This window comes from Triplophysa rosa, linkage group LG16, assembly GCF_024868665.1.
Source record: "Triplophysa rosa linkage group LG16, Trosa_1v2, whole genome shotgun sequence".
Lineage (NCBI taxonomy): Eukaryota > Metazoa > Chordata > Actinopteri > Cypriniformes > Nemacheilidae > Triplophysa > Triplophysa rosa.
The window spans coordinates 19,019,691-19,042,608 of NC_079905.1; the positions used below are offsets into that span (position 1 = coordinate 19,019,691).

General features: G+C 38.1%; 1 protein-coding gene across 2 annotated transcripts in view; it reads left to right on the forward strand.

The window, feature by feature from the left end:
* ctdp1 (CTD (carboxy-terminal domain, RNA polymerase II, polypeptide A) phosphatase, subunit 1) overlaps positions 1–22,918 on the forward strand; it is a 172,259-nt gene that overhangs the window by 29,339 nt on the left and 120,002 nt on the right. For both annotated transcript variants that reach the window (XM_057354651.1, XM_057354652.1), the window contains exons 9-11: positions 6,411–6,552; positions 9,036–9,266; positions 20,873–21,029. In XM_057354651.1, the coding sequence (XP_057210634.1) occupies positions 6,411–6,552; positions 9,036–9,266; positions 20,873–21,029 (530 nt within the window). The remainder of the gene's footprint in view (positions 1–6,410; positions 6,553–9,035; positions 9,267–20,872; positions 21,030–22,918) is intronic.

Below are 22,918 nucleotides of genomic sequence, written 5' to 3' on the forward strand. Positions count from 1 at the left end.
TAATGAGTCCCACTCAAAATATGAGTGTATGGAGGTAAGTTTGTGGTGCATTACCACCACCTACTATTTTGGAGAGATACTGCTGTTGAACTATTCACGTTATGTTTAGTATAACATTAGGGCTGTGCAAAAATATTGATACATGTAACTATCACAATTGTTTTTTTCAATAGTGTATCGATAGTGATACCTCTACTATCGATATTTTTTATACATATACATAAGGCCAAAAGTAAGTGGAGCGAGCATGGCGAAAAATATAAGAAAGCTTCGAGCTCTCAGAGCTAATGTGTGGGTGTGCTTTGGTTTTCAAAATAATTAATGGGGTATAGGGATGGGCGATATTATATCGTTTGCGATATACCGGTAGAAATTCCCCACACGATAGGAATTAGTCTTCCCGCGATATAAACGATAAATTCTAGTTGATGACGTATTTCTTTGTGAGACCCATTCACAGCTCATATGTGAAGCGAAAACGGGTATAGCGGAGGGCGGACGTGAAGCTGAGAAAGAGTTTGCACTAAAAGACGAGCTCTAAATCTTGTTTAGGTTGGCACTGTCGATGCATCCGAGTTAATGTTTAGTTTCACTTTCGTTTATTTAATTCGTTTGTTAAGTATTCGTTGATAGTCATAATACGTTACACCACAACATTTAGTTTGGCTAAAAGTATTTATTTAAACATTCGTTAGATGTTATGCGCGTGTGCGCAAATTGTTTAATATGATTTCTTGCCTGTTATATACAGGATGAACGGAGCGTCCCGTGCGCAGCTCGCGCCCACATGTGCTTTCATAGCGACACAGCGCGCACAGCACTGCAAGTTTGTATTACGTTATTTTAAATACATTCATGAGCGTGGTAAAAGCATGGATTATTTAATTAGATTTCTTTTATCCGCATTTTTCTGTTCTCTTTCTGTAGCGCGAGTCATAGACAGATTCAGTGTATGTTGCTGTGAGAAGAGAAGGTTCACACTAGAGCTGTAATCGGGCCTTAAAAGTTAGGCCCGACAGTGCCCGAGCCCGACAGAATTCGGCCCGAGCCCGACAAGTACATTTTGATTGACAGCTTTTTAAAAGCCCGAACCCGTTTACAGCCCGACATTAGGCTATTCAAATGTTCATGTTTTCACAGCTTTTTGTCAAGAATGAGTCATTTATACATGTTTTAACATAATTTATTAATGACTAACGAAGGCTATAGGCCACTTGGATGTTGGAACAAAGAAATAAATAAGTCCTCTGTAACATCGTAACTTCTCCCACTGGCTCATTATTCATTATGCTGGTGCAACCAAAACTTAATCGCCAGAGGCAAGCCTCCGTTTCACCTCCTCAGCCAACCCGTTCTCACTCCCGACTCGTGACATATTTACGCTCGGTCAGCGCCCCACGGCGTCACATTTGAACGCGCAGAGTACCCCTTTGGCGTTGTTTTTCGACGAACAGGGAACTGCGTTGCTGTTTTCTAAATGCTCCAGACCGAGATGCGTGCAATTATTAGCATTTCATAATTATTTATGGTTTTAATATTTTGTAGCACCTAACCTCACCCTAAACCTAACCCTAACCACTTCTCAGCCATATAAAACACAACACGCGAATAAAAGTACATTCACAGGTATTTATTACACAAACTGACCAAAAGCATTACAAAATTAAACAAACAACTTGTTTCGCATACCTTTTTGCACCAAAGCCTCACGATAACATTACAATGGAGATGCCGTGCGTGTCCGTGAATACATGAACTCGGCTGAGGCTCCCATTCAAAAGATAACCGGAACAGCTAGATGCAGTCGGTTGCGGGAGCCAATACCGTTTCACGTTCAAAGCCAACGAAATGACGCGATCGGACACGAGACACGGGAAAGCCAATGGCATCGAAGCTGACGTAACTTCCTCTGGCGGCAAATTTTGAACATCGTTCTTCACTGGATTTGAGATTTACGGCGGACGGTGATCGCTTTCGCATCTGTTCCTCATACAAATCGATCGTTTCGCGTTGGTACCCTTGAAATATCTGTATTTTTGAATGACATTGTGACTGCTTGTATTATGTGTTTTATATTACGATAAATAAACTGTTTTAAACATTCAATAAACATTACTTGCTCAAACTGTCTGAATAGTGTCATGTAAATGCAATTATCCTGGCCATTAAATTTAAATTAAACCCCGAAACACCATCATTGCAAATTATATCTAATATACATTTTCATAATGACGTCAAAGGAGTACCCTGCGCGTTCAAAAGTGATGCCGAAGGGTCAGGAGTGAGAATGTGTTGCAACCCTCAGCATCCATTTTTGCATCTTTGTCGCGCTAATCGGAACGCATCACATGACCGCTCATTTACCGCGCAAGCCCGACCCCGGCCCGAGCCCGTGTAAAATGATAGAAATTAAGCCCGAACCCGTCGGGTCACGTCGGGTCCGTCGGGTTCGGGCAAAGATCTTCAGCTCTAGTTCACACAGTTCAAGAGAGAGTGATTGACAGCGTGATGCGATCGATCGTTTCCACCCAACAATAGAATATATACAGTTTTAGGTATGACATGTGTTTGTTGAGCTTTAGTTCATTTAACTTTTCTTTACTACAACCTTTTGAAGTCGAATCTCACTATTATATTTTATATTTACAAAAATACTGTAGGTATATTTTAGGAGCTGTTTGATTTGGGGTAAGTTTTACTTTTTGATAATATTTGTTTTTCTGAGGGTCTAGACTACATGCAGCTACTATCACTTGACACAAAAAACAGCGGTGGATTGCGTTATGGATATATCGTCATTTTTATCGTTATCGCAACAAATACCAGGAATTATCGTGATAGAGTTTTAGGGCCATATCGCCCATCCCTAATGGAGTAATGAGTTATATAAGATAATGCTGTTTGTAGGCTTCGCAAGTCATGACACAAGTCACTTGGCTACTGCAGTGCATTAGACAAAAGGTTTATTAAGAAAAGTAACAATGACATTTATTGTGCTTTCACGGATGTGACACCAGCACATTTACAGCATGGATGAACCAGGGGTTTTATACTGCCCATGTTCATTATTTTAACTGTAATGCACCACAACAGCCTTGCGTGACCCACCTTATTCCCCTGTGCTACCCACTTGAGGGGCGCAATCCACAGTTTGAGAACCCAAACCTCTGATCTAAAGGTCCATGCATCGCACATCATGGCCACTCTGCAGAGGTAAGGGATGTTTTTACACTTATCCTTACAGAAAACCCCCGGTGGTGCACAGCATGTTGTATTTCTAGCTCTACTTTTTACATTTTCTATTTAGAGTATTGCAATATATTGCAAATGTGTATCGTATCGAAATACATGGCAATATATTGTATCGTGACCCATCTATCGTGATATGTATCGTATCGGGAGGCACTTGCCAATACACAGCCCTAATTAACATTATAATGATGATTTGACAAACATATTACCATGTAGGTAATACTTTTGAATAACTAAATAAGAGTCTTGTATGAAGTAGGAGTGCCGTTGTTTGTGAATCAGACACAAATTAGGGTTGCACGGTGTACCGGTGCTGCGGTATAGCATCGCGATGCTAAAGCTTCAAAATTCCGATGCCGCTCTGTTTTTTTTAAACGGTAGTATCGTGGTGCCGTAACTAATGTTGCATATGCGCATAAACGTGAATTTGAACACTTTCAGCACTCCTTTTGCAGTGTTTCTCTCCTTAATCCGTGTTTTGAACGACTCGGACGAGATAATAATGATTCAGTGAGTCATTCATCAAGACACTTGTTTCGGCTGTTTTGAACGAGTTGGTTGAATGATTCACTGGCACAAAAAAAATGCCGCCGGCACCTACAGGCCGTTTTAGTCACATTTAAAGTAAGCCTAACATTTTCCTTTATAAGCATTGCTAAAAATGCAATTTGTCGCACATTGATTGAATTACTTCCAATGTTAAAAAAATGTCTTCAGTAGTTACTACAGTAAACGTTGCTAAAATTACTAGACGCAAGTGTTTTTAAATCTTACCACAGTAAATATTAACGTATACTACAGTATTTGCTAAAACTTATCCAATTACTACAGTTAATACTACAGTGTGCAGTATATTACAGTTCATTAAATATCTGTGTATTAAGGAATTTTGTAGTGATGCACTGAAATGAAAATTCTTGGCCGAAGCCGAACATGATGTGAAACACTTGGCCGAAGGCCGAATAATACCGAACACCGAACATGCTTTTTTGCATTTCTTCTATTTATTAACCATTTTTTTCACTATTGCACAAACTGAATAGTCAAAATGTGCTTTTTATAATTTGTCTTGCTTTTCAATAAAATACAATACAACTGAATATAAAATTGAGCAAAACAAAGTAAATTCAAACAAAAAACTGAGCCTGTGAATAGCCTATATTAATAAGGCCTATAACTGACTGCTAAAAGAATGTAATGTAAGTTACTCTGTACCTCTACAACAAAAAAGTTCTTTAAAAAGTGTCATTCCACATTAGGCCTATAAACTAGAAATACGAATAAACTAAAACTGTTGGATTATTATAGGCTACATTGCAAAACGATTTGAGAAAAAAAAACACCCAATGCAAGCAATTCTGACTGGTGCTGCCTGACAACCATTTCAGTTCACGTCTCTCTTCCAAACTCCGCCTACAAAAGCTGACTGTTCTAGAAGGTGCACTCGTGGATGCACCGAACATACTTTGACAAGTTGTTTAGTACAGGGAACGGTGTGCACGCTACCACTGTATGATGTCAAAGGATGTCGCGAGCAGCGGGGCTACTGTCAGACAGCCCGCTTCCGTCTGAAGTAAAGTTACCGACCGGTAAAGACGCTTTCATTCGGAAATTTACTTCCGTGCGGCAAGTCCCGTGCTGTGTCTTTCGCACACACACGCACTGCCAAAATGTTTGCAGCAGTAATAAAGCGCACGCGTCTCTCTCTCTCTCTCGCTCTGCACTGTTTGCTGCTTGATCGTATCACGAGTCATGTTCGGTAAAATTTATTCGGCCACTTCACATATTCGGCCGAACACCGAACTTGCGTTTTTTGCTATTTTCGGCCGAACATTCGGTGCATCCCTAGAATTTTGGTCTATTTTGTAGATTTTAATTATGAACATGACACAGCATCGCAATACTTACTTGGTATCGTGATATTTCATAAGGCATAGTATCTTAAGATATGTTTATGTTACCGTGACAACCCTAACGCAAAGCTGCAGGAAGAGACCGAATCGACTGTGCCATGTCTCCAAACAACATGCAGTCGTGTTTTTTGTTCAATTTTAATTTGGTAATTGCCCACAGTGTGAGCAGATGCACAGTGTATAGTGTTACTATGTATACTGTCATTTGAGACGACTTCATCATATTCAGAAGTTGAGATGGTGTTGTTCAGCAATGGATCAGAACTTCTGCTGGTGACACGAACCGCACCCGTGTTCCACTAGAAATCCATTATGCAAAGAAGTCTCTACAGCAGCCCAGTGTTGATCAACATCATCACTGACACGTTTTTTGTAAATAAATTGAATGAGTCTATTGTTTCACCGAATTCCTCTTTACACTATCCGCCCCCTAAGAAGCCCACACACACGTACTTGGACAATGAAGTGAAAACCTAATTACAGTCAAGTGTTGTCTAATTGGCCACCGTTAAGCTCTACAAACATTTCCACACTCCAATGTCACCACACTGTCATTTTAACTGTTATCGTCCCTCTGTTTCCGAGCCAGAGCTCCCTATCCCTGCCAGACACCAATCGCAGGAGCCGTCTAATATTGAAATGCTAACCAGAGGAAAAGTGAGGGATTAAAGTGAATCGACAGACTTTTCTTTTGGTGTGCTGTGTATTCTTCACAGATCTGGGCTTCGGCTGCCAGTGTGTTTGTCTGGCAGTGGGTTGTGTAATTGCATGGCCGTCCTCGTTGCTTTCCGATGTCTCGCTTATGTAGACGCAACTTCACACATGATCAATTCAGGCGAGAGTGGCTACAGAGGACATGGTGGGCTGGCTAATATGTGTGTACATCCTTGAAACATCTTATGTTTGGAAAAATGTCATTATTTGCTACTTTTAACAAACCAATACCAACTTTGTTCAACTTTGGGGAGTAGGACACTGATCCGTTTAAACTGATTCACAGAAATGAAGCCACCCAGCCCTATGCATACATTATTCAGTCCACTTCAGTCTGCTCTAGTGTGTAAAGGACAATTTGAGAGTCATAGACTGTAAACATAGCCATGGTTTCATTTTAGTGTACAAATTTGGCATACCTTTATGGCATAGCCAAAATTAAGTCTACAAAGTTTTCAGAACGTTGCAAGGAACTTTCAAGTGGCAAAGCATTGTTTATCATTTTTCTAAATGTATTTTTGTTTCTCTCAGGCACAGAGAAAGTGCGGCAGGCTCTAGGCTATAAACATCTTCATGTGGTGAATCCTGATTGGCTGTGGGGCTGCCTGGAGCGCTGGGAACGAGTGGAGGAGTGTCTCTTTCCTCTCAAAGAGGACTATAACAAATCGCACAGGTATTTTTATCTTGTTCTCGCTAACTTTTCTTTCATCCCATTTCATGTCCACACGTCTAATGTAGCGTTAAGATTGTTCTGCTGCGTCAGTGTTTTCTGTTGCAGTTCACTCAGACTTTTTAGTGAGCCTCCAGCATCTCTGATTAGAATACCAGACATTAAACTCCACAGTAAAGTCAGTACAAAAAACTTTCAGGTTTTGCTGATCCTGCAGTGTTTAAGGGATAGTCAATTTACATATAACCCCTTTACAAACATCTGAAGTTTACATTAAAGATATGTTTGTCTTGCTCAAGCATGCAAAAATCTTGACGTGGAACATGTGCCTAAATTATACTTATATTATTAAATAATCTAAGTTATTTATTTTTTCAATTTCATTTTTTTATATTTATTTATTTTTTGAGCTCCTGGTAGAGAATGTTGCTAACAATGTTGTGATCATGGCTTCAATTCTCAATAAATGCACAATCACATACTGATAAAAAGCAACTACTAAATGTACTACAAGTTGTCATTTTTGGGGGAGATTGACAGCCATTTTCTCTATTAGCGTTTGCTTTATACACAAAAGAAACGTATACCTTCTTTTTATATACTGTTGACCGTTCCATCGGATGCACGCGCCTGGACTGCAGTAACTTCCGGTCTGTGTTTGTTTTTCGGTATGGCTAATAATAACTATTTATATTTTATTTAATTTATGTTTATATTAATCCATTTTATACGGAGCCGTGGAAGGAACATTGGTGGAAAAATATATATAAATATTTTCGCCAATGTCTCTTCTGTAAGTTTCTCGTGCGCACGCAAAAAGCTTCTTGTGAGCACGAGAAACGTGTTATGCATAAAAAGGCCTTTAGATGGCACCAGTTTAAATGAAATGTAGAGACGTAGAATTAGAAGTAAAATAGGCACAAGTCTATATGCAGTTTGGAGGGGATATTTTAAAACATGAAACATAAACATAAAACGTGTATTAATGCATGAAGACAGTAACTTTTAAAAGGTAAAATTCATTACATACTGTGTAGCTTATGAATACTACTGCATAGGCTATTATGTAGCTGCTTTGTAACAGCTGCTTTGTAACAATGAAAATTGTAAAAAGCGCTATATAAATAAAGTTGAATTGAGTTGAGTATGGGAAGAATTCCGGTGACCTTGTTCATTGTCTGTACAATATAAATATAAGTGGTCATGGCATTCATTGAAAATTACAAATCGGTTACGCCTATTTCATAAGCACGTATAGTGTTTGTCCATTGTCTTTTTCATGAAACAATTACACATCATGTTATGCTTATATTGTATGTGTGAGGGGAAAATGTAAGTTGTGTAAATCTCTTCTGCACTGACGGAATCTTAGTCATCTTTCATTAAAACAACACATAAAGCGCAATGTCTTTTGTGCCTGTAATTCAGCGTGGATGAAACATTTCAAAGTTATGTAATCTACATCTATAACTTTGGTACATTGTACATTGACAATGAACAAGGCGATTTTTCCTGTACACAATAGCCTATGCAGTATTAATAATGTGTGTAATAAATTTTAGCCTTTAAAGTTACTGTCTTCATATATTAATACATGCTATGTATGCGTTTTACCGAACCACCAGTGCCAGGCTGTGCATACAGTAGCTAATGGCAAGCTTGCATTACGTTGCGTTAAACACATTAATGAGCAAGACCTCTTTAAGAAGCTTATTTTAATGACGATGAAGATTATATAACTTTGAAATGTTTTATCTGCATTGTTCTCAGGCTCTTCGTGTAGTGCGAAAACTATCGCATGCGCACAGTCTTCTGAATTTTTATTTTCACCAATGTCCCTTCCACAGCTCCGTAATATTATTATTTTATTGAAAAATAATTGTATTAAATAAAAGATTTGTTGAATTTTGTTGTATGCTAATTTTATTAAATAAACAATTTGTTGAATGAGTCCTGTAGTTTGGTTGCGTTTAAAGAAACCGTATGGTACATTGACATCTAGCGGTTGAACTTGGTATTGCAGTCTAATTTCAAAATATTGGAAAGCCAAGTGATAGTTCTTCTCGGTTTCTTTTGCTTGTTATCAGAAATAATCTACAGGCACACTATTATTTGCGAATGTGTACTGGAAGTTAAGGGCAGTCCACGAACGCGCGTTTGCGCAGTAACGTTTGTTTATTTTGTGGCTTTGAAACCGTCTACAATGTATACATTTCCATGGAAATTTCCTATTGTGTTCTAAAAAATACAATGACAGTAACGTCAGTAATGTCATGTTAAGTAAAAAGTTTGTTATTACAGGGAATTTCTTTAGCTTGGTTAAGTATTGTCAGCAGTGCAATTCCATGGGACGATTCCCATGGGCACACACCTGCTCATTAAAAAAATGTTACAATTAAATGCAGCGCTTTGGACACAAGCATCTGCCAAATACATATATGTAAATGTAAGTTTGGAGGTTAAATCATCTCCTCCCTCTCATTCAGGAGCAGCAGTCCTTCCACTTTTCCAGATGTCCAGTGGTCCATTTCAAAGCCTCTGTTTCAGCCTACTCCCGTCCAGCTGAAGTCCTCACCAGCGCCAGAAATACGAACTTATGACCCTGTCACTGGCAAACTGATCCGCAGGGGACCGCATGCCTCCCGTCCCCCCTCTTATCTTCAACCTCATGGATCATCGATGTCTGTACCAGCACAGGGAGATCTTTCATCGCTCAGGTACTCTCATAAACCTGCTGCCTTTCAATGGTGTGCATCAAACCTTCAGACAGCTTTTTATTTAAGAAACACCAATCTACTCATGGACAGTGTTACAGGGATGGTATAAATCATTACCATTGTTACGTCCCTGTAACATATAACATGAAACAATTTAAGACACTGCACATATACTGAAAGGTAGGAATGCAACTGAAACCACAAATATAGCTAGGTGTGCGAAATGTATTAACAAATATTGTAGAAAGTATTAAAGGAAAATAATAAAGAATATTTACACAATGTTACACAACGTATGAGTAATCAATTAAAATAAACAACAGAAAATAAAAAGACTAGAGGGGAGAAAAGCGTATTTGGATAGTGCCAAAGTAAAGAAAGGACAAAAACATACCCAGTCTGGGAAGTGAAGAGAAACTTCTAAACTAACTAAATAAAGAAAACAGGAAAATGTCTACAAACAAAACAACCATCGCCAAACTAGTGTCATACACATCAAAATGTTTGATGTTGCAAATGTGTACCACGTGATGTCATACCTGTCCTTTCTTTTCTCTACATCAATTAACTGAGCCGCCAAGCTGGCAAGCGAATTTAAAAAAAAAAGAGAGGATTGGCAATAAACCACACACGATGTGTAATAAAACACACTACAACGTATCTCACTTGCTATACAAAAGAGGGATTTAACAGGCTAATACAATAAACTAAACAAACTGAATGCAGAACAATATGAAATGGATTGAGATCTCCTTGCACATGCCGGCACATGTTCTTATATAGCCTTGGGCCTGTAGTCGTTGGAAGAACTCGGCGCTGTCGTCACACTAAATAAATGATGATTGACACAAACCACACTCTGACCTGCCAAAACGACAGCAAGAAAACAACAGAAGGAGAGAAGAGAACATGCATTTAAAGAAAAAAGCTACATATAAGGATTGGATGTAACACCCATAATTTTCCCTCATAAATCAATATTCCACATTTTCCACTTTTGTTGGTCCACACAAACAGTCATAATTCAGTTTTCCTGATCATTTCCTCTTTGGTATTTGTTCTTCGTAATAATGTTCGTTAGTTCATTTGAAGTATTCTAAATGAGCTGCCGCATGCACAAGTTTAGTCATTTGCATAAAACACACCCAGGCAAGTAATTCCAAGTGCGCAGTCCTCAAACTCAGTTCATATAAAACACCTTTTATACAGACACGCAGTTTACAGAGTTCTCGTTAGCCGGCTGTCAAAGTTCTGTTATTCAGAGAAACCTCGCAGCTTAAGCTATAGTCTAATGCAGATTTTTTTACTCTTTCACTGGATATGATGAAATAATAAAAAAATTAAATATACATCTAAGTGTAATTATATATACTGTATATATATATATATATATACTGTATATATATATGTATATATGTATATGTACTGTATATATAAATATTATTTAAAGTATATAATCCTAATAATTATCCTAAGATGAAACATACATTTCAGAGAGAGACTGGTGATTTTTGCGTACGTCTGCTTTTAGCTGTTCCTATATTTTTACTTTAATTTAGAATACATTTTAGTACGAACGTTTTAGTGAATCATGATTTGTTCGTGAAAAAATGTTCGTACGCAGGTTTCACGCAAAAAATTGTGCGTACGAATGCTTAGTGAATGAGACCCACTGTTATGTTTGTTATATTGCATATCTGTCAATAGATCCTCCAAAACATTACACATTGGACCTGTAACATTAAAACTGAAAGCCTTAATGTCTAAGGGTTAGAGCATTGATATGTTAGATTTCATATTTATTTATATTTATACAGTAGTTGTCATTCTTTGTGTGACCAGGCCTTTACAATGTAAACTTCTGCTGCTGTACTTCTGCCAGTGCTTTACACGTAAAATAGCCATAGTAAGTAAAAAAGTCCCTCAAAATTTTTATATAATATTGAAGCTCTATATTTACAAGTGATTTTGATCAGACCTGCTGCACTTTCAGAACTCTGACTATTGCTCACATAGCGCATGGTATTAATTTCTGTTTAGGGTCAAACAAACCCCAGCAAAACTACATACAATTAAGCAATTTAAAATAAACAACTTCCTGCAGATAATCTCTGCATTTATTCATGTTTTTGACCTCTTGAGTCCCCAAGCAAATGAAACGTTGTATAAAGGATGACTGAAGTGGGTTAACCATTTGGAAGGTTTAGTAATGAGTTCTCCTCAAAATCAGGAACAGACATGAAGTATTAAGTTTATGAGCTAATAAAATGGCCTTGGGATCTCTGATACCCTAATACAAAATGAGGGCTTAGGCTTTAGAATGACAAGACCTCCGTTATGATAGAGTACCGCAGGATTAATTTTGTGTCAAAAGAGGCCTTAAGGTTCCATGTTAGCAGAAAAGTGCAGCATTACATAAAAAGTTTCAAAACTCGTTTCAGAACAGCTAGGAAAATCATATCCTGAACATCTAATGTTTTCATTAGTATGGAGACCACCTGTACGCCCCAAACATTTCTTGCACAGCTGTTTTTCGAGTCCCTATAAAAGGTCAGTGGGAAATGTGCCCGGTCAGCAATATCTTAACTGACGCTGTTTAAGGGTCTATAACCCATGTGCTGCGCTTGCCTTTTCTTTCCATCTCGTATTGAATTTCTCCTGGAGTCTATTTCACATTAATCTCGAAGCTCTAAATAAAACCGGAGAGAAATAAAGCATTTCACTTTGGCAGCTCTTGTGTTATGAAACACAAATTATTAGCAAATTTCATCACCGCCTCTGGCCATTGCTGTGACAAGGGAATAATTTAACCAAGACTGGAAATGGTAATAGAAAGAGATGAAAAAGAACTATGTCTTCTCTGTCAGCATAAGCGGATGAGAGAAATCTATAGGAAAAGATGCAAGTTAAGACAAACTTGAGATGAATTGTGCAAAACGTGTCTGTCAGTGTTCCCTGCGGGTTATTTATGAGCATTAGTCAGTGCCGTTCAAAGAGACACAGCAGAGAAATGATTTAGATGACCTAACACATCAACAACGTTTAGCAAGCAGACATTAGCAGCATAGTAATGATTCTTCTGTACCCCTGATGATATCTCTCTCTCTCTCTCTCTCTCTCTCTCTCTCTCTCTCTCTCTCTCTCTCTCTCTCTCTCTCTCACTATCTCTCTCGCTCACTCCCAGTCTGTCTCCATCTTTATTCATTAATTATGACATATCTAAAACATTTTGCTTTTCACGATGGAAAACGGAAAAGTTTCACGTACGACAGCGTTATCAAAATGATCTGCATTTACATGGATCTGGGAAAACGAATAAAAACGCTGTATTTATGTATGCCAGGCCAGTGGATGGCGCTGTTGCGCTATAAATAATTCCTACGTGCCTGCGCACATACGCATACCCTTTTTTTTAAGCTAAAAGCACCTTTAATACACTTTGTCCGCGTGTATGTGCATTTATAGTTTGTGTATATGAATACTATGTCTTCGCTGGTTGTAGTGGTGCAGTAAATATACTTTTTGCTGGAGAAATGATAATGGTTATGTCACGCATCACAACCAAGCAGCATGGAGGCCGCCATTATTGTTTGTGGAATACTCGCGCATGCCTACAGACTGAATGCCTAATGGCCAATTTATGGTTCTGCGTACGACGCCGTCGTGAACATTTATGGTTCTGCGTTGAGAGTATGCGTCGTACTGCAATTACACCGCCGAAACGCTAGTTGGCCCTTTGTGTTTTCACGGGTTTGCTCTTCTTCGCCGATGTTTTGTGTGTATGCTAGTGTATACAAACGACAATGGAGGCTGATCGCATCTTAATTAGGGCTGTCAACGTTAACGCGTTAATGCATGCGATTATTTTTTTTCAAATTAACGCGTGAAAAATATTTAACGCAATTAACGCAGCATCCGTTTGTTTTGACATTCTTTGTCTAGCGTTACATTATGTAATCACGCTCTTATTCGTGTACAGGCTTTAAAACCACTTAAGCGCGATTTTAAACAGTTTCTTTGACGCGTTCAATGAAGATAGACAGCTTCTAAACTGTGGGACGCGGCAAAACGCAACGCGAGGTCCAGTCTGGTGTAAACAGTTATGGGTTGAAGGCTGCGTCGGTGAATCTGTCAGACAGCGCATCCGTGTTAAGTTCTCTTTCGTGCTTGAATGGATAAAACCATACAAGATTATGTCAGAAAGCCCGTTTTGTCTAGCATTTTCTTAAGAAAGACTTCAAAGTGTAAAATAAAATCTTAAATGAATGCAGAGAGTTGTGAAAATGGGAGTGCGGTGACGGTCAGATCTGCGTACTGAGACAGCTCTTAAAGGGGCCACGTTCTTAAACCTTCTGCTGTGACTCCTGTCACAAACGTTAATCAAACAACAAAATAAAAGAAGAAATCAATGTGATTTTGTAGCTTTAATGAGAATTCTTCTGCATTTAATTCATAATTTAGCATTAAAGACTGTAAAGTGTTTGACAACTTCCTTCAATTTCTGTATATTTCATGATAGCTCTCAATTATATTGTTGAATGGCTATAATTAATGTTAAAATAATCAATTTAATAGAGACATCAGTTACAGTACTAATATCAAAATGTTTTCTTTCATTCAAAAATGACGCTGTTAAAGAAATATGTTGTTTCTACATCAATCTGAAGATTAAATGTGAAATTATTAAAATGTAAAAGTATATTTTAAAATATTATTGTTATGTGTGATTAATCGTGATTAATCACAGAAAATGTGTGATTAATCCGATTAATTTTTTTAATCGATTGACAGCACTAATCTTAATGCATCTTAATGGAGTTGGAGCTGATCGAAACAGAAAAATGTGTAATCCGTTATATTATTAACCTTACTTTCATGTTAGAAGTTAAACAGATGTTATATTAAACTTAGTCTTGTCCACATTTGGGATTTTTATGTGTGTTCATTTAGATATTGTTGAAAAAAGTATACTTTTCAAAGGGGTGTACTCCGCAGAGCACATACATAGATGTCAAAACTGTGTATTGAAATGATACCCTGGTAGAATATCATATTTTGTCATGGACAACTCACCCTATTAATTGTTTAGTTAAAAATGAAACGAAATGCAACCAAGATCTGGAAGTGTCACAATTTTGTTCTTTATTTGCGAAAGAGTCAAAGAACAGAATATGTAAAAGTGCAAACTACTATACAATGCAATATTAACACAAATATAAAACTTTCAAAAAACTAGTAACAATAAAAGGTATTGAAAAACAAAAAATAAAACTATAAAGCCAATAAAGTGCAAAAGATTGTGCACAGTGTTTATAAAGTGCGAAGTTCTTCATGTCTTTTGCTGACACTCTTCCAAACCGATGTTAGAGGAAATCTCTCTCCAAGAATTCGCCGCCATCTGACAGTCTTTATAGTCCGCCGAAGAGGAGTCATACAGATGCGTGCATTTCCGAACCTCTTCAATCAGACGCTCAGTAATTGGTCGATGTCAATGCTCGCCATGTTGTTCTTTTGTGGACTCTGAACTTGCCGGAAGAAGACGCCAGAAATGCGTAGACGGAAGTACGATGCTGCCAAACCGACCAATCACAGCGCTTGCGGTCCGCGTTGAGTTGACGCGTTGTTACATTTTTGGAGAGGTGCGCGTCAGGCTACAGCGTAGGGTACGCACAGGTACGCGGCTCTGCGTAGGCTACGCAGAACCATAAATTGGGCTTAAGGCTCGATTCACATTTCGCGTCTAAAACCGCGCGCAAAACGCGAGACGCGCTGCTTTCTCCTTTTTTACAAAGCGCTCCGGCAGTTGCGCACGCAGAGCATCTGCCGTTGCTAAGCAACCATGGGCCATGATAGCCGTTGAGACGAGGAGGTATAAATAAATGATATATGGATTATATGCACTGAAAATACCTTGCAATAACTCTGCTACTAGATTTAGTTATGCTGTGATCATCTGTGTCTCCATCTTCATTGAGCTTGTCTATATTGGCTGGTTGGTTGTTGTCACATGACCTGGGTGCGCTTGCGCCTTTCTGAAAAGTTGAGATTTTGAGAACCAGCCAGCGCAATTTTGATGTTTTTGAATGTAAAAACCACGCAAACGTCATAAGTAGAACTCAGACAACAGTATAAAATAATAAAAACAGCCAGTTCAGCACACCAGTTTAGCCTGTTGAAGTTGACACATTTTTGTCCTCCTAAGGGTAATTCACAATGATCTGAGAATATCACGAAACATTGTAAGATGGCAGTTGGATGTAGAATTCGGACTGAAGAAGCACATTTCTGCACTGTAAGAGACTAAATATTTAGTATAAATATAAATATATATTTTTTTTTGCATCAAGTTATTGAACAAGAAATGGATTCATTCAACACAATTCTGTGTCCAAAGAGCATTTTAAGACTCCATCTAAATGTGATATTCAAACTACAGCGCTCCGAACGGACGCGCCAGGCGTCTGAAGGCTGAGCTGATATTTCATAATGAGAGCTCACCCCTGTTTTTAGCCTGGCCTGTCGCTGGGCTTGACATGTTTGAATGAATAGCTGTGCTGCATAGAGCCCGGTTACGACATGTCACATGTACGGTCACAGCGAGTGCTCTCACGCTGCTGATGAGACGATGTACTACTGGTCTCCTGGCAACAGGACTTGTTGAATGGTTCAAGAACAGGAAAGGAGAGGCCACAAGCGTCAATACAGAATTACCCATGTTCCTTTTTTGTTGCTAGGTAGCGAATAGGAGATGGACTGCATGTGCTGCTAAGTCTGAGAACATGTTTTTAGAAGAAACTTGCTCATTTTGAGAGAGACCTCATTTCTGAGTCGAGATTTTTTTCCGGTCATGATTACATGGAAATATCAGATAATGGTTAGGCGTAGATATTTGGGAAAAGGACATTATTGAAATTGTGACTTTTAACACATAACATCATAAAAAAAGGAATTTTTAATAAAGAATATCATGCAGTTATTTTTTAAACCTGAATTTTCATTAATCATTTTTATGTTGGTGAATTCATAGCCGATGAATGTAAATATCTATCTAAGAAAATAATTTGACATTTCTCCTGTGCATATATAGTTTTGCAATAACTCTTGAACAGAGGTTTCCCTCAGCACTGATCTTACTTATTCTGAAATATACAGTATATGCGAGTTATCACACCTGGATCGTCTGTCCAGCAGAGCCCCCAGAATTCTTTGGTGTCTGGTGTTAGTCACAGTCTGTCTCGTGTCAGCAGAAGGAGATGGGTTTGTTTAGCTCCAGCCTCCCTTGTGTCTCCACTGTGATTTCAGAGTTGATTTTGCCTGGCAGACCAGTCTAAAACTTTCCCACAATCCTCTGGGGTCAGGCTCTGTTTCTACACAAACCATTGAGCGGCCCACAGCCGATGCTGTGATGTGTGGTGGACCTCTGAAAGGAAAAGGCAGTCTTTGATCTGCATTTATTTTTCTTTTGACCAGTGTAATTTCATGCTCCACACAATGTTTATAAAGTTCTCCGAAATGAATATGAGACCGCTTTTATTTTACACTTATTACCAAGCACCCAAAATATACATCTAGTTAATATACATAGGATAGATCTGTTTATTATTAAGAGACATGTCATTTTAAGTTAGTGTCATGTTATTTTAAGTTTAAGTTAATTCCTGTCATTTTAAGTTAAAGGAGTAATTGACTTCAAAATCTGCCCCTATTGACATTCCATAGTAGGAATCAAAATTACTATGGAAAGGGAATGGGGGAAATTTTTGAAGTGAACTACTCCTTTAATGAGTAAAAACATAAGAGGCGGGAATTATCACATTATGCAGGGCTTGACATTAAGCATTGTCATGTGGTTGTCCTTCGGACAAGTAAATTTGTCATTCACTTGTCCGAGTACAAAAATTACTTGTCCAAAGATTATATTTCATTTGAATTATAATATAATATAATCAATATAATTGTTTCGGATTTAGATTGGTCAAGTTTGCTTCTAAGCTGTCACAGATGTGGTGCGTGGAGAACCCAAGCTCTGGCAGGCAGTGGATGAAGGGGTTAACAAGATCTTTTAATCTTACAAAAAACACAAAACAAAAACCCACTATGGGGAAAAAGACTGGAATGAAACAAAATATAAACATGAAACAAAAGACTTCCCACGAAGGGGCAAAACAAGAAAAGAACAACTAGACTTATTAATCAAAAGATAAAGACAAGACTAAACTATGACACGACATCCAAACAAGGCAAGAATCCAACAAGGTACGAACTTACAACAATACAGGGGCATGGTACAAAGTACAATCCACCAGCACAAGACAAAGAAACAAGAGGGTATACAGTATATAGGCAAGACAAACGAGGGATAACGACATGGGGCAGGTGTGGGTAATCAAACACTCAGGGAAAGATAACAAGGAAAGAGAGGAGCGGGGCCAATGACGAGACACTGGAGAGAACATATATTATTGTCAAAAGGACAATAATATGTTTCTCTCCACACATAACCAAAGGCTTTGTCATGACTCTGCTACAGGACCAAGAAAAACATGACTAAATGAAGCAGAGCCATGACACTAAGCATTTTAACTAGTGTCCACTTTGGCCGCCTGAATTTGGTTATAGGCCTACTCTCCGTGACTGCTATAAAACAAAGGCAAGCAGTAATTATTATTAGTGTTAAGGCTGTAAGTTAACTTTTTTTGCACATAGCACTGGTGCTAGAGAGGTTTAAAGTTTGGTAGCACAGGCAGAAATGTGCAAGTATAGTTCATTATGAATAGGCAGATAACTGACAAAAGACATTAATGTTACATACAGATGGATAAATTAGGGCCGTATCATTTTTAGATTACCTAAATTTGTTTTAATATTTCTAAGTTCTGTGTTTTTCCTTTTTTACTATACAATAGTGGTATATTTGTCCACATAAATTAGTAGTAAACTGGTATACTGCAGTAAAATTCTTACTATATTGTTTTTGAACTCTACTATAGTATACAGTGTTTATCAATTTACTACAAGGGCACTTCAATTTTCAATAGCAAATACTATAGTACACTACTGTATTTTTTGTCTGAGTGTTCAATTTAACGGGACTTTTATTTTGACGGGTCTTCGGGAAGACGCTTGTTTGCAGATAGCTTCACTCAAACAGTAAAACGATCGTAAAATATACTCTCAGAGCAACTCTGGAGATGAAGTTCATGTGTTCATATCCTCATACAGTGCAGACGCAGATATATACTCGACCATCACTCGTGTTGTATGTTAAACTGTGCACATAATTCACTCAGACACGCAGAACAGCCAGATCACATTTAAATAACAGGATTCCGTGTCCGCATGGACTCAGTGTGGTGCGCATTGATTATTGTCACACACAAACACGCAGCTCTGAGCTCTGACTAGTGCACATATTCTTATTATTCTACGTATATGTCGCACTGTTTTTTTTCAAGTTACTTGTCCGGTCGGGCAAGTAAAATTCTCTCTCACTTGCCCATAGAAAACATTTACTTGTCCCGGACAAGCGGACAAGCGTTAATGTCGAGCCCTGCATTATGACAGAGTGACAGGGTAATGAGCCAATCAAATTGCAATCAAAGCACTGCAACCTCTCATTTGAATTTTACTTTGTATTTCACCAATGCTTCCCTTTGCTCTGAGAAAATGCCAGTCTAAGAATGTGTCGTGCAGTTGATTAAACAGTGTAATTGAATGTTCTAAAGCTTAAAATTGAACTACCTAGATGCATCGTGAGCTGTATTGGAGAGGTCAAGGACACATGCAGGGCTTGACATTAAGCATTGTGAATTGAAGGATGCAGCCTGCACCCCGTATCACGCGTTCCATTCGTTTTTTCAACATGTGAATGTGTTGCAGAGGTTTATCACTAGATTACTTGTGATTACATCAGATGAACCCAACATGTTTACGTTTCCAGGTTGGCTGGGCTGGCAAGGAATCCATATCAGCTGATCTATGTATTCCATATCTATTTTTCACAGGAGTGTGGAACGTTTTTTTGAATTTTAAATAGGTTGGAATGATATAGCTTTAAAAATGTATGTTGATAATAGATAACAATAGAGCATGGTACTAGCAATGCCAAGGTCATGGGTTTGGACACGCTAATAAAAGGGATAGTTTGAATGGATTTTGATTGGCTGTCAATGTTTTATTATCCATCATGTAAAAATGGCTTGAAAAGTTATCCCAAACATTTTCTCTATCGTCATTGTTATAGTTATGGTGTGGACTCCGCTATTCTTTTATGCTGTGTTCACACCAAACGCGAATAATCACGTTCCATGCTCTTTATTACTTGCGTGAAAATGTTTGTTATATTCGCATGAGTGACATGAAAAACAACACGCGACGGGGTGTGTCTTCACGCTTCCGGTCCCGTCAAACAGTAGGTGTAAATGAGCTCTTCGCTCAAATTTCTCGCTTGATTTCACATCATTCGCATTGCCTGGCGCGAGTTCGCCTCTATTTGTTTCTTTGCATTGAATTTGTATGTAATTTACTTGCGCAAATTGCTTAATTAGCATTTGGTGTGAACCCAGCATTACATTTGCATTAGAAGTTTTAGACTTATATTTACATCTTATATTAGAATGATTTCTAAAACTAATTATTGTTATTGGCCTTGGTATGAACATCCTTAAAGAGTAAATATCCCTTGTTAATGTCCTATTTCTGTTTATCTAGTGTCCAACAACAAGTTTACGTACATACAAGGTGTAAAAACACTATTATTTTGTTATAATAGGCCGTTTTTCTTACCTTACTTCTTGACTGAATCTCAAATGATTCGTTCGGTGAATCTTCCGTTTAATCCCCTCCTTTCCGCCAGCCTACTCTGATCTGATTGGTCAGATGGTCTAGGTCTGCTGTGATTGGTCTACCGCGAATGAGGCTCACGAGCTACAGTGTTTGGGGTGAAGAGGGAAGTCTTCACGGGCAGTCCTTGCAAAATGTAGACGGGACTATATGTAGTGACGTAAATCTGCGGCGGTTCGCGAATCGGACTAGGGCACGACTCGTTTGCGGGATTCAGAGTCGACTCCTTTTTTTCCCCCAAACCAATAACTTTGTTATTCATTCACCTTCGGCTTTACAACTTGGCAGATTGCTTACTTTCACACACGGCAAGATTACACACTACATGAAATGTAATTGGCATGATCTTGTAACATGTACTCTTTAATTTATATAAACAGACATATCATTATCTGATGATCTTGTACAGTTGTTACAGTGTAATATTGTCAATGTTTTCATCCATAAGCGGTACATGTGTTTTATTTAAGTAATTAAAAAATAAAGCAAAAATATATATATATACAGTATACTCTATATAAACAGTTGAAAACAGACTGACAAAACAAATGTATATTGAAGTGCTTGAAGTTTGTCCAACATGATTTAGTATACATTCAGAAACTACATGTAATATTAATCAGAGCACACTGAGCCGTTTTTTCCTCCCTTGGTAAACCTATTTACCCACAATGCCTTATGCAAAACTGGGTGGGTGTACTATAATTCGTTTTACCAATCACTGATCTGGGTTCAGCATGTTGATTGATTGTGTTTTTGTTCAGGTTAGCTCAGGGGTCTCAACAGTCAGAGGAGGCTGCAGGGTCGTGTCGTGATGATGAGCAGCCTGGACCTTCGCGGAGGAAACGGCAGCCCAGCATGTCAGAGTCCATGCCATTGTATACACTCTGCAAAGAGGACCTGGAGAGCATGGACAAAGAGGTTAAACACATACACACACTTTAAATATCTATATCCGGAAATACGATACAATAAAGGATGCAACAAATGACTGTTTTTTATAATAGCTTTGCATGTGCACTAATACTCTGCACGTTGGTTTTTATACCATAAAATATGTATAAACCCTCATGTTAGTGCTGTTATAACCTGTAGAAGTACTTCATTGTCATAGTGCAAATCAAATGTGTCATTCATTGGTACATTATAGTAATGTTACATCTCACACATATTTATTAGAACTAAGCAATACAAAATCCCAAAATACAAGTACAAAATATAAAAGTATAATGTGAAATTACAAGGGTGTCAAGGGCGCAAAGGGGTCAGCAGCATAGAAGGTGCAGTTACGATGTGGTATAATTTACATTTATTCTCAATGTAATAAATAATGATAATTTCAGTGTAATTCACAACATAGCCGAAGTTTTCTTCCTCCCACATCACAACACTTTTAAGATTCAAAAAAGCAAATTAAAAATCCTGAACGACTATCCTGAAGTAACTTCCTTGTTGTGAGCCAGTATTCATCACCCACTGAGATCTGAGGACGAAGAGCATTAATGCCGAGACTGTTTGAAGACTATGTGTAGGAAGCAAATGACTGTGATCATAGCACAGAGAAAATTAAATTGCGACTAATTTTTGAAAGGGGGAAATGAAATGATGTTCCGGTCTGATAAAGGTACATTTGCCAAATAGGAAGTTCAAAAGCTTTGAAAATGTCTGCCGTTCCGTTGGTACCTTTCCTTGTTCCATTATCTTTCTCCAGCGCAACATTATTTGGGGTGCAAATTTAATCAAACTTTTGATGTGATTTTAATTGAAATGGAATAGCTAAAGTAAACTATTTCCCCTTTCAAGTGAAGAATCATCCAAACAGGAATTTAAATGAGCATGCATACATAAGGTACAGGAGACCCCATCGATACGATACGAGTCCAGGCATATATATTGCTTTGCTTACTTACGATCACATCAGCTCCCAGTCTTCCTCTCTGACCTTGATTTTTATTTATGGTCATGTTGCTGCAGGCTGGCTCTGCTTTACTTAATAATGATTTAATCTAATGATTCGGAGAGCATCTAAATTTGTCACGGGCCCGGTGATGAAAAGATCCATCAGATTATAAGGCCTGCATGGATTTTTTCTTCTTCCAGCTTTGTAGCCATCAACATTTGTTTTATAAGTGCTGCGTCAGGCGGAATGATTTTTTTACTTATTCCTTTTACACTTGTCTCATCCGCTTTCCATTTTTACCCTGAAGTGTGAAAGAGAATGAGATGCGCCTCATGGCTCTTTCTTAAAATCACTGACCTAGAAACATCGCTTTCAGAGCACCTTTGACTTCTTTCTCATTTGTCTGGCATGTCTCAGTTCTCTGCTTAGCAGTTATAACATCTCAGCAGTTCATATCAAAATCCTTTCAGTGCTGACAGTGTTTGTAACCACTTCTCGGGTCATGCACATGGCCTCGTTTCATCGTTTCACCCTCATGCTGACACATACAACTGATGCCACTTCATACAGTCAACAAAAATAAAAGCTTGTAGGTTTTGTTTTGCAGTAATGTTGGAATGGTTATTTAAACCAATTTAAGCTAGATATAGCATGTTTTAACATACACAGTGAAACTGCCCATAACAGCTTACAGGTTATATTGGTCCACTATATGTGTATTAGTAATATTAAATATAAACATATACAATTTCCTAAAATATCAGATGTACCGCTTTGGACCCAAAGTACTTCTTATTGCCACATAAGAAGTACATTGGCGATAATCGATATATTGGCCGACATACAGTATCTAAATATTAATATTACATCTTCTGAGACTAAAACAATAGGCAAAAAGTGGACAGCTGCT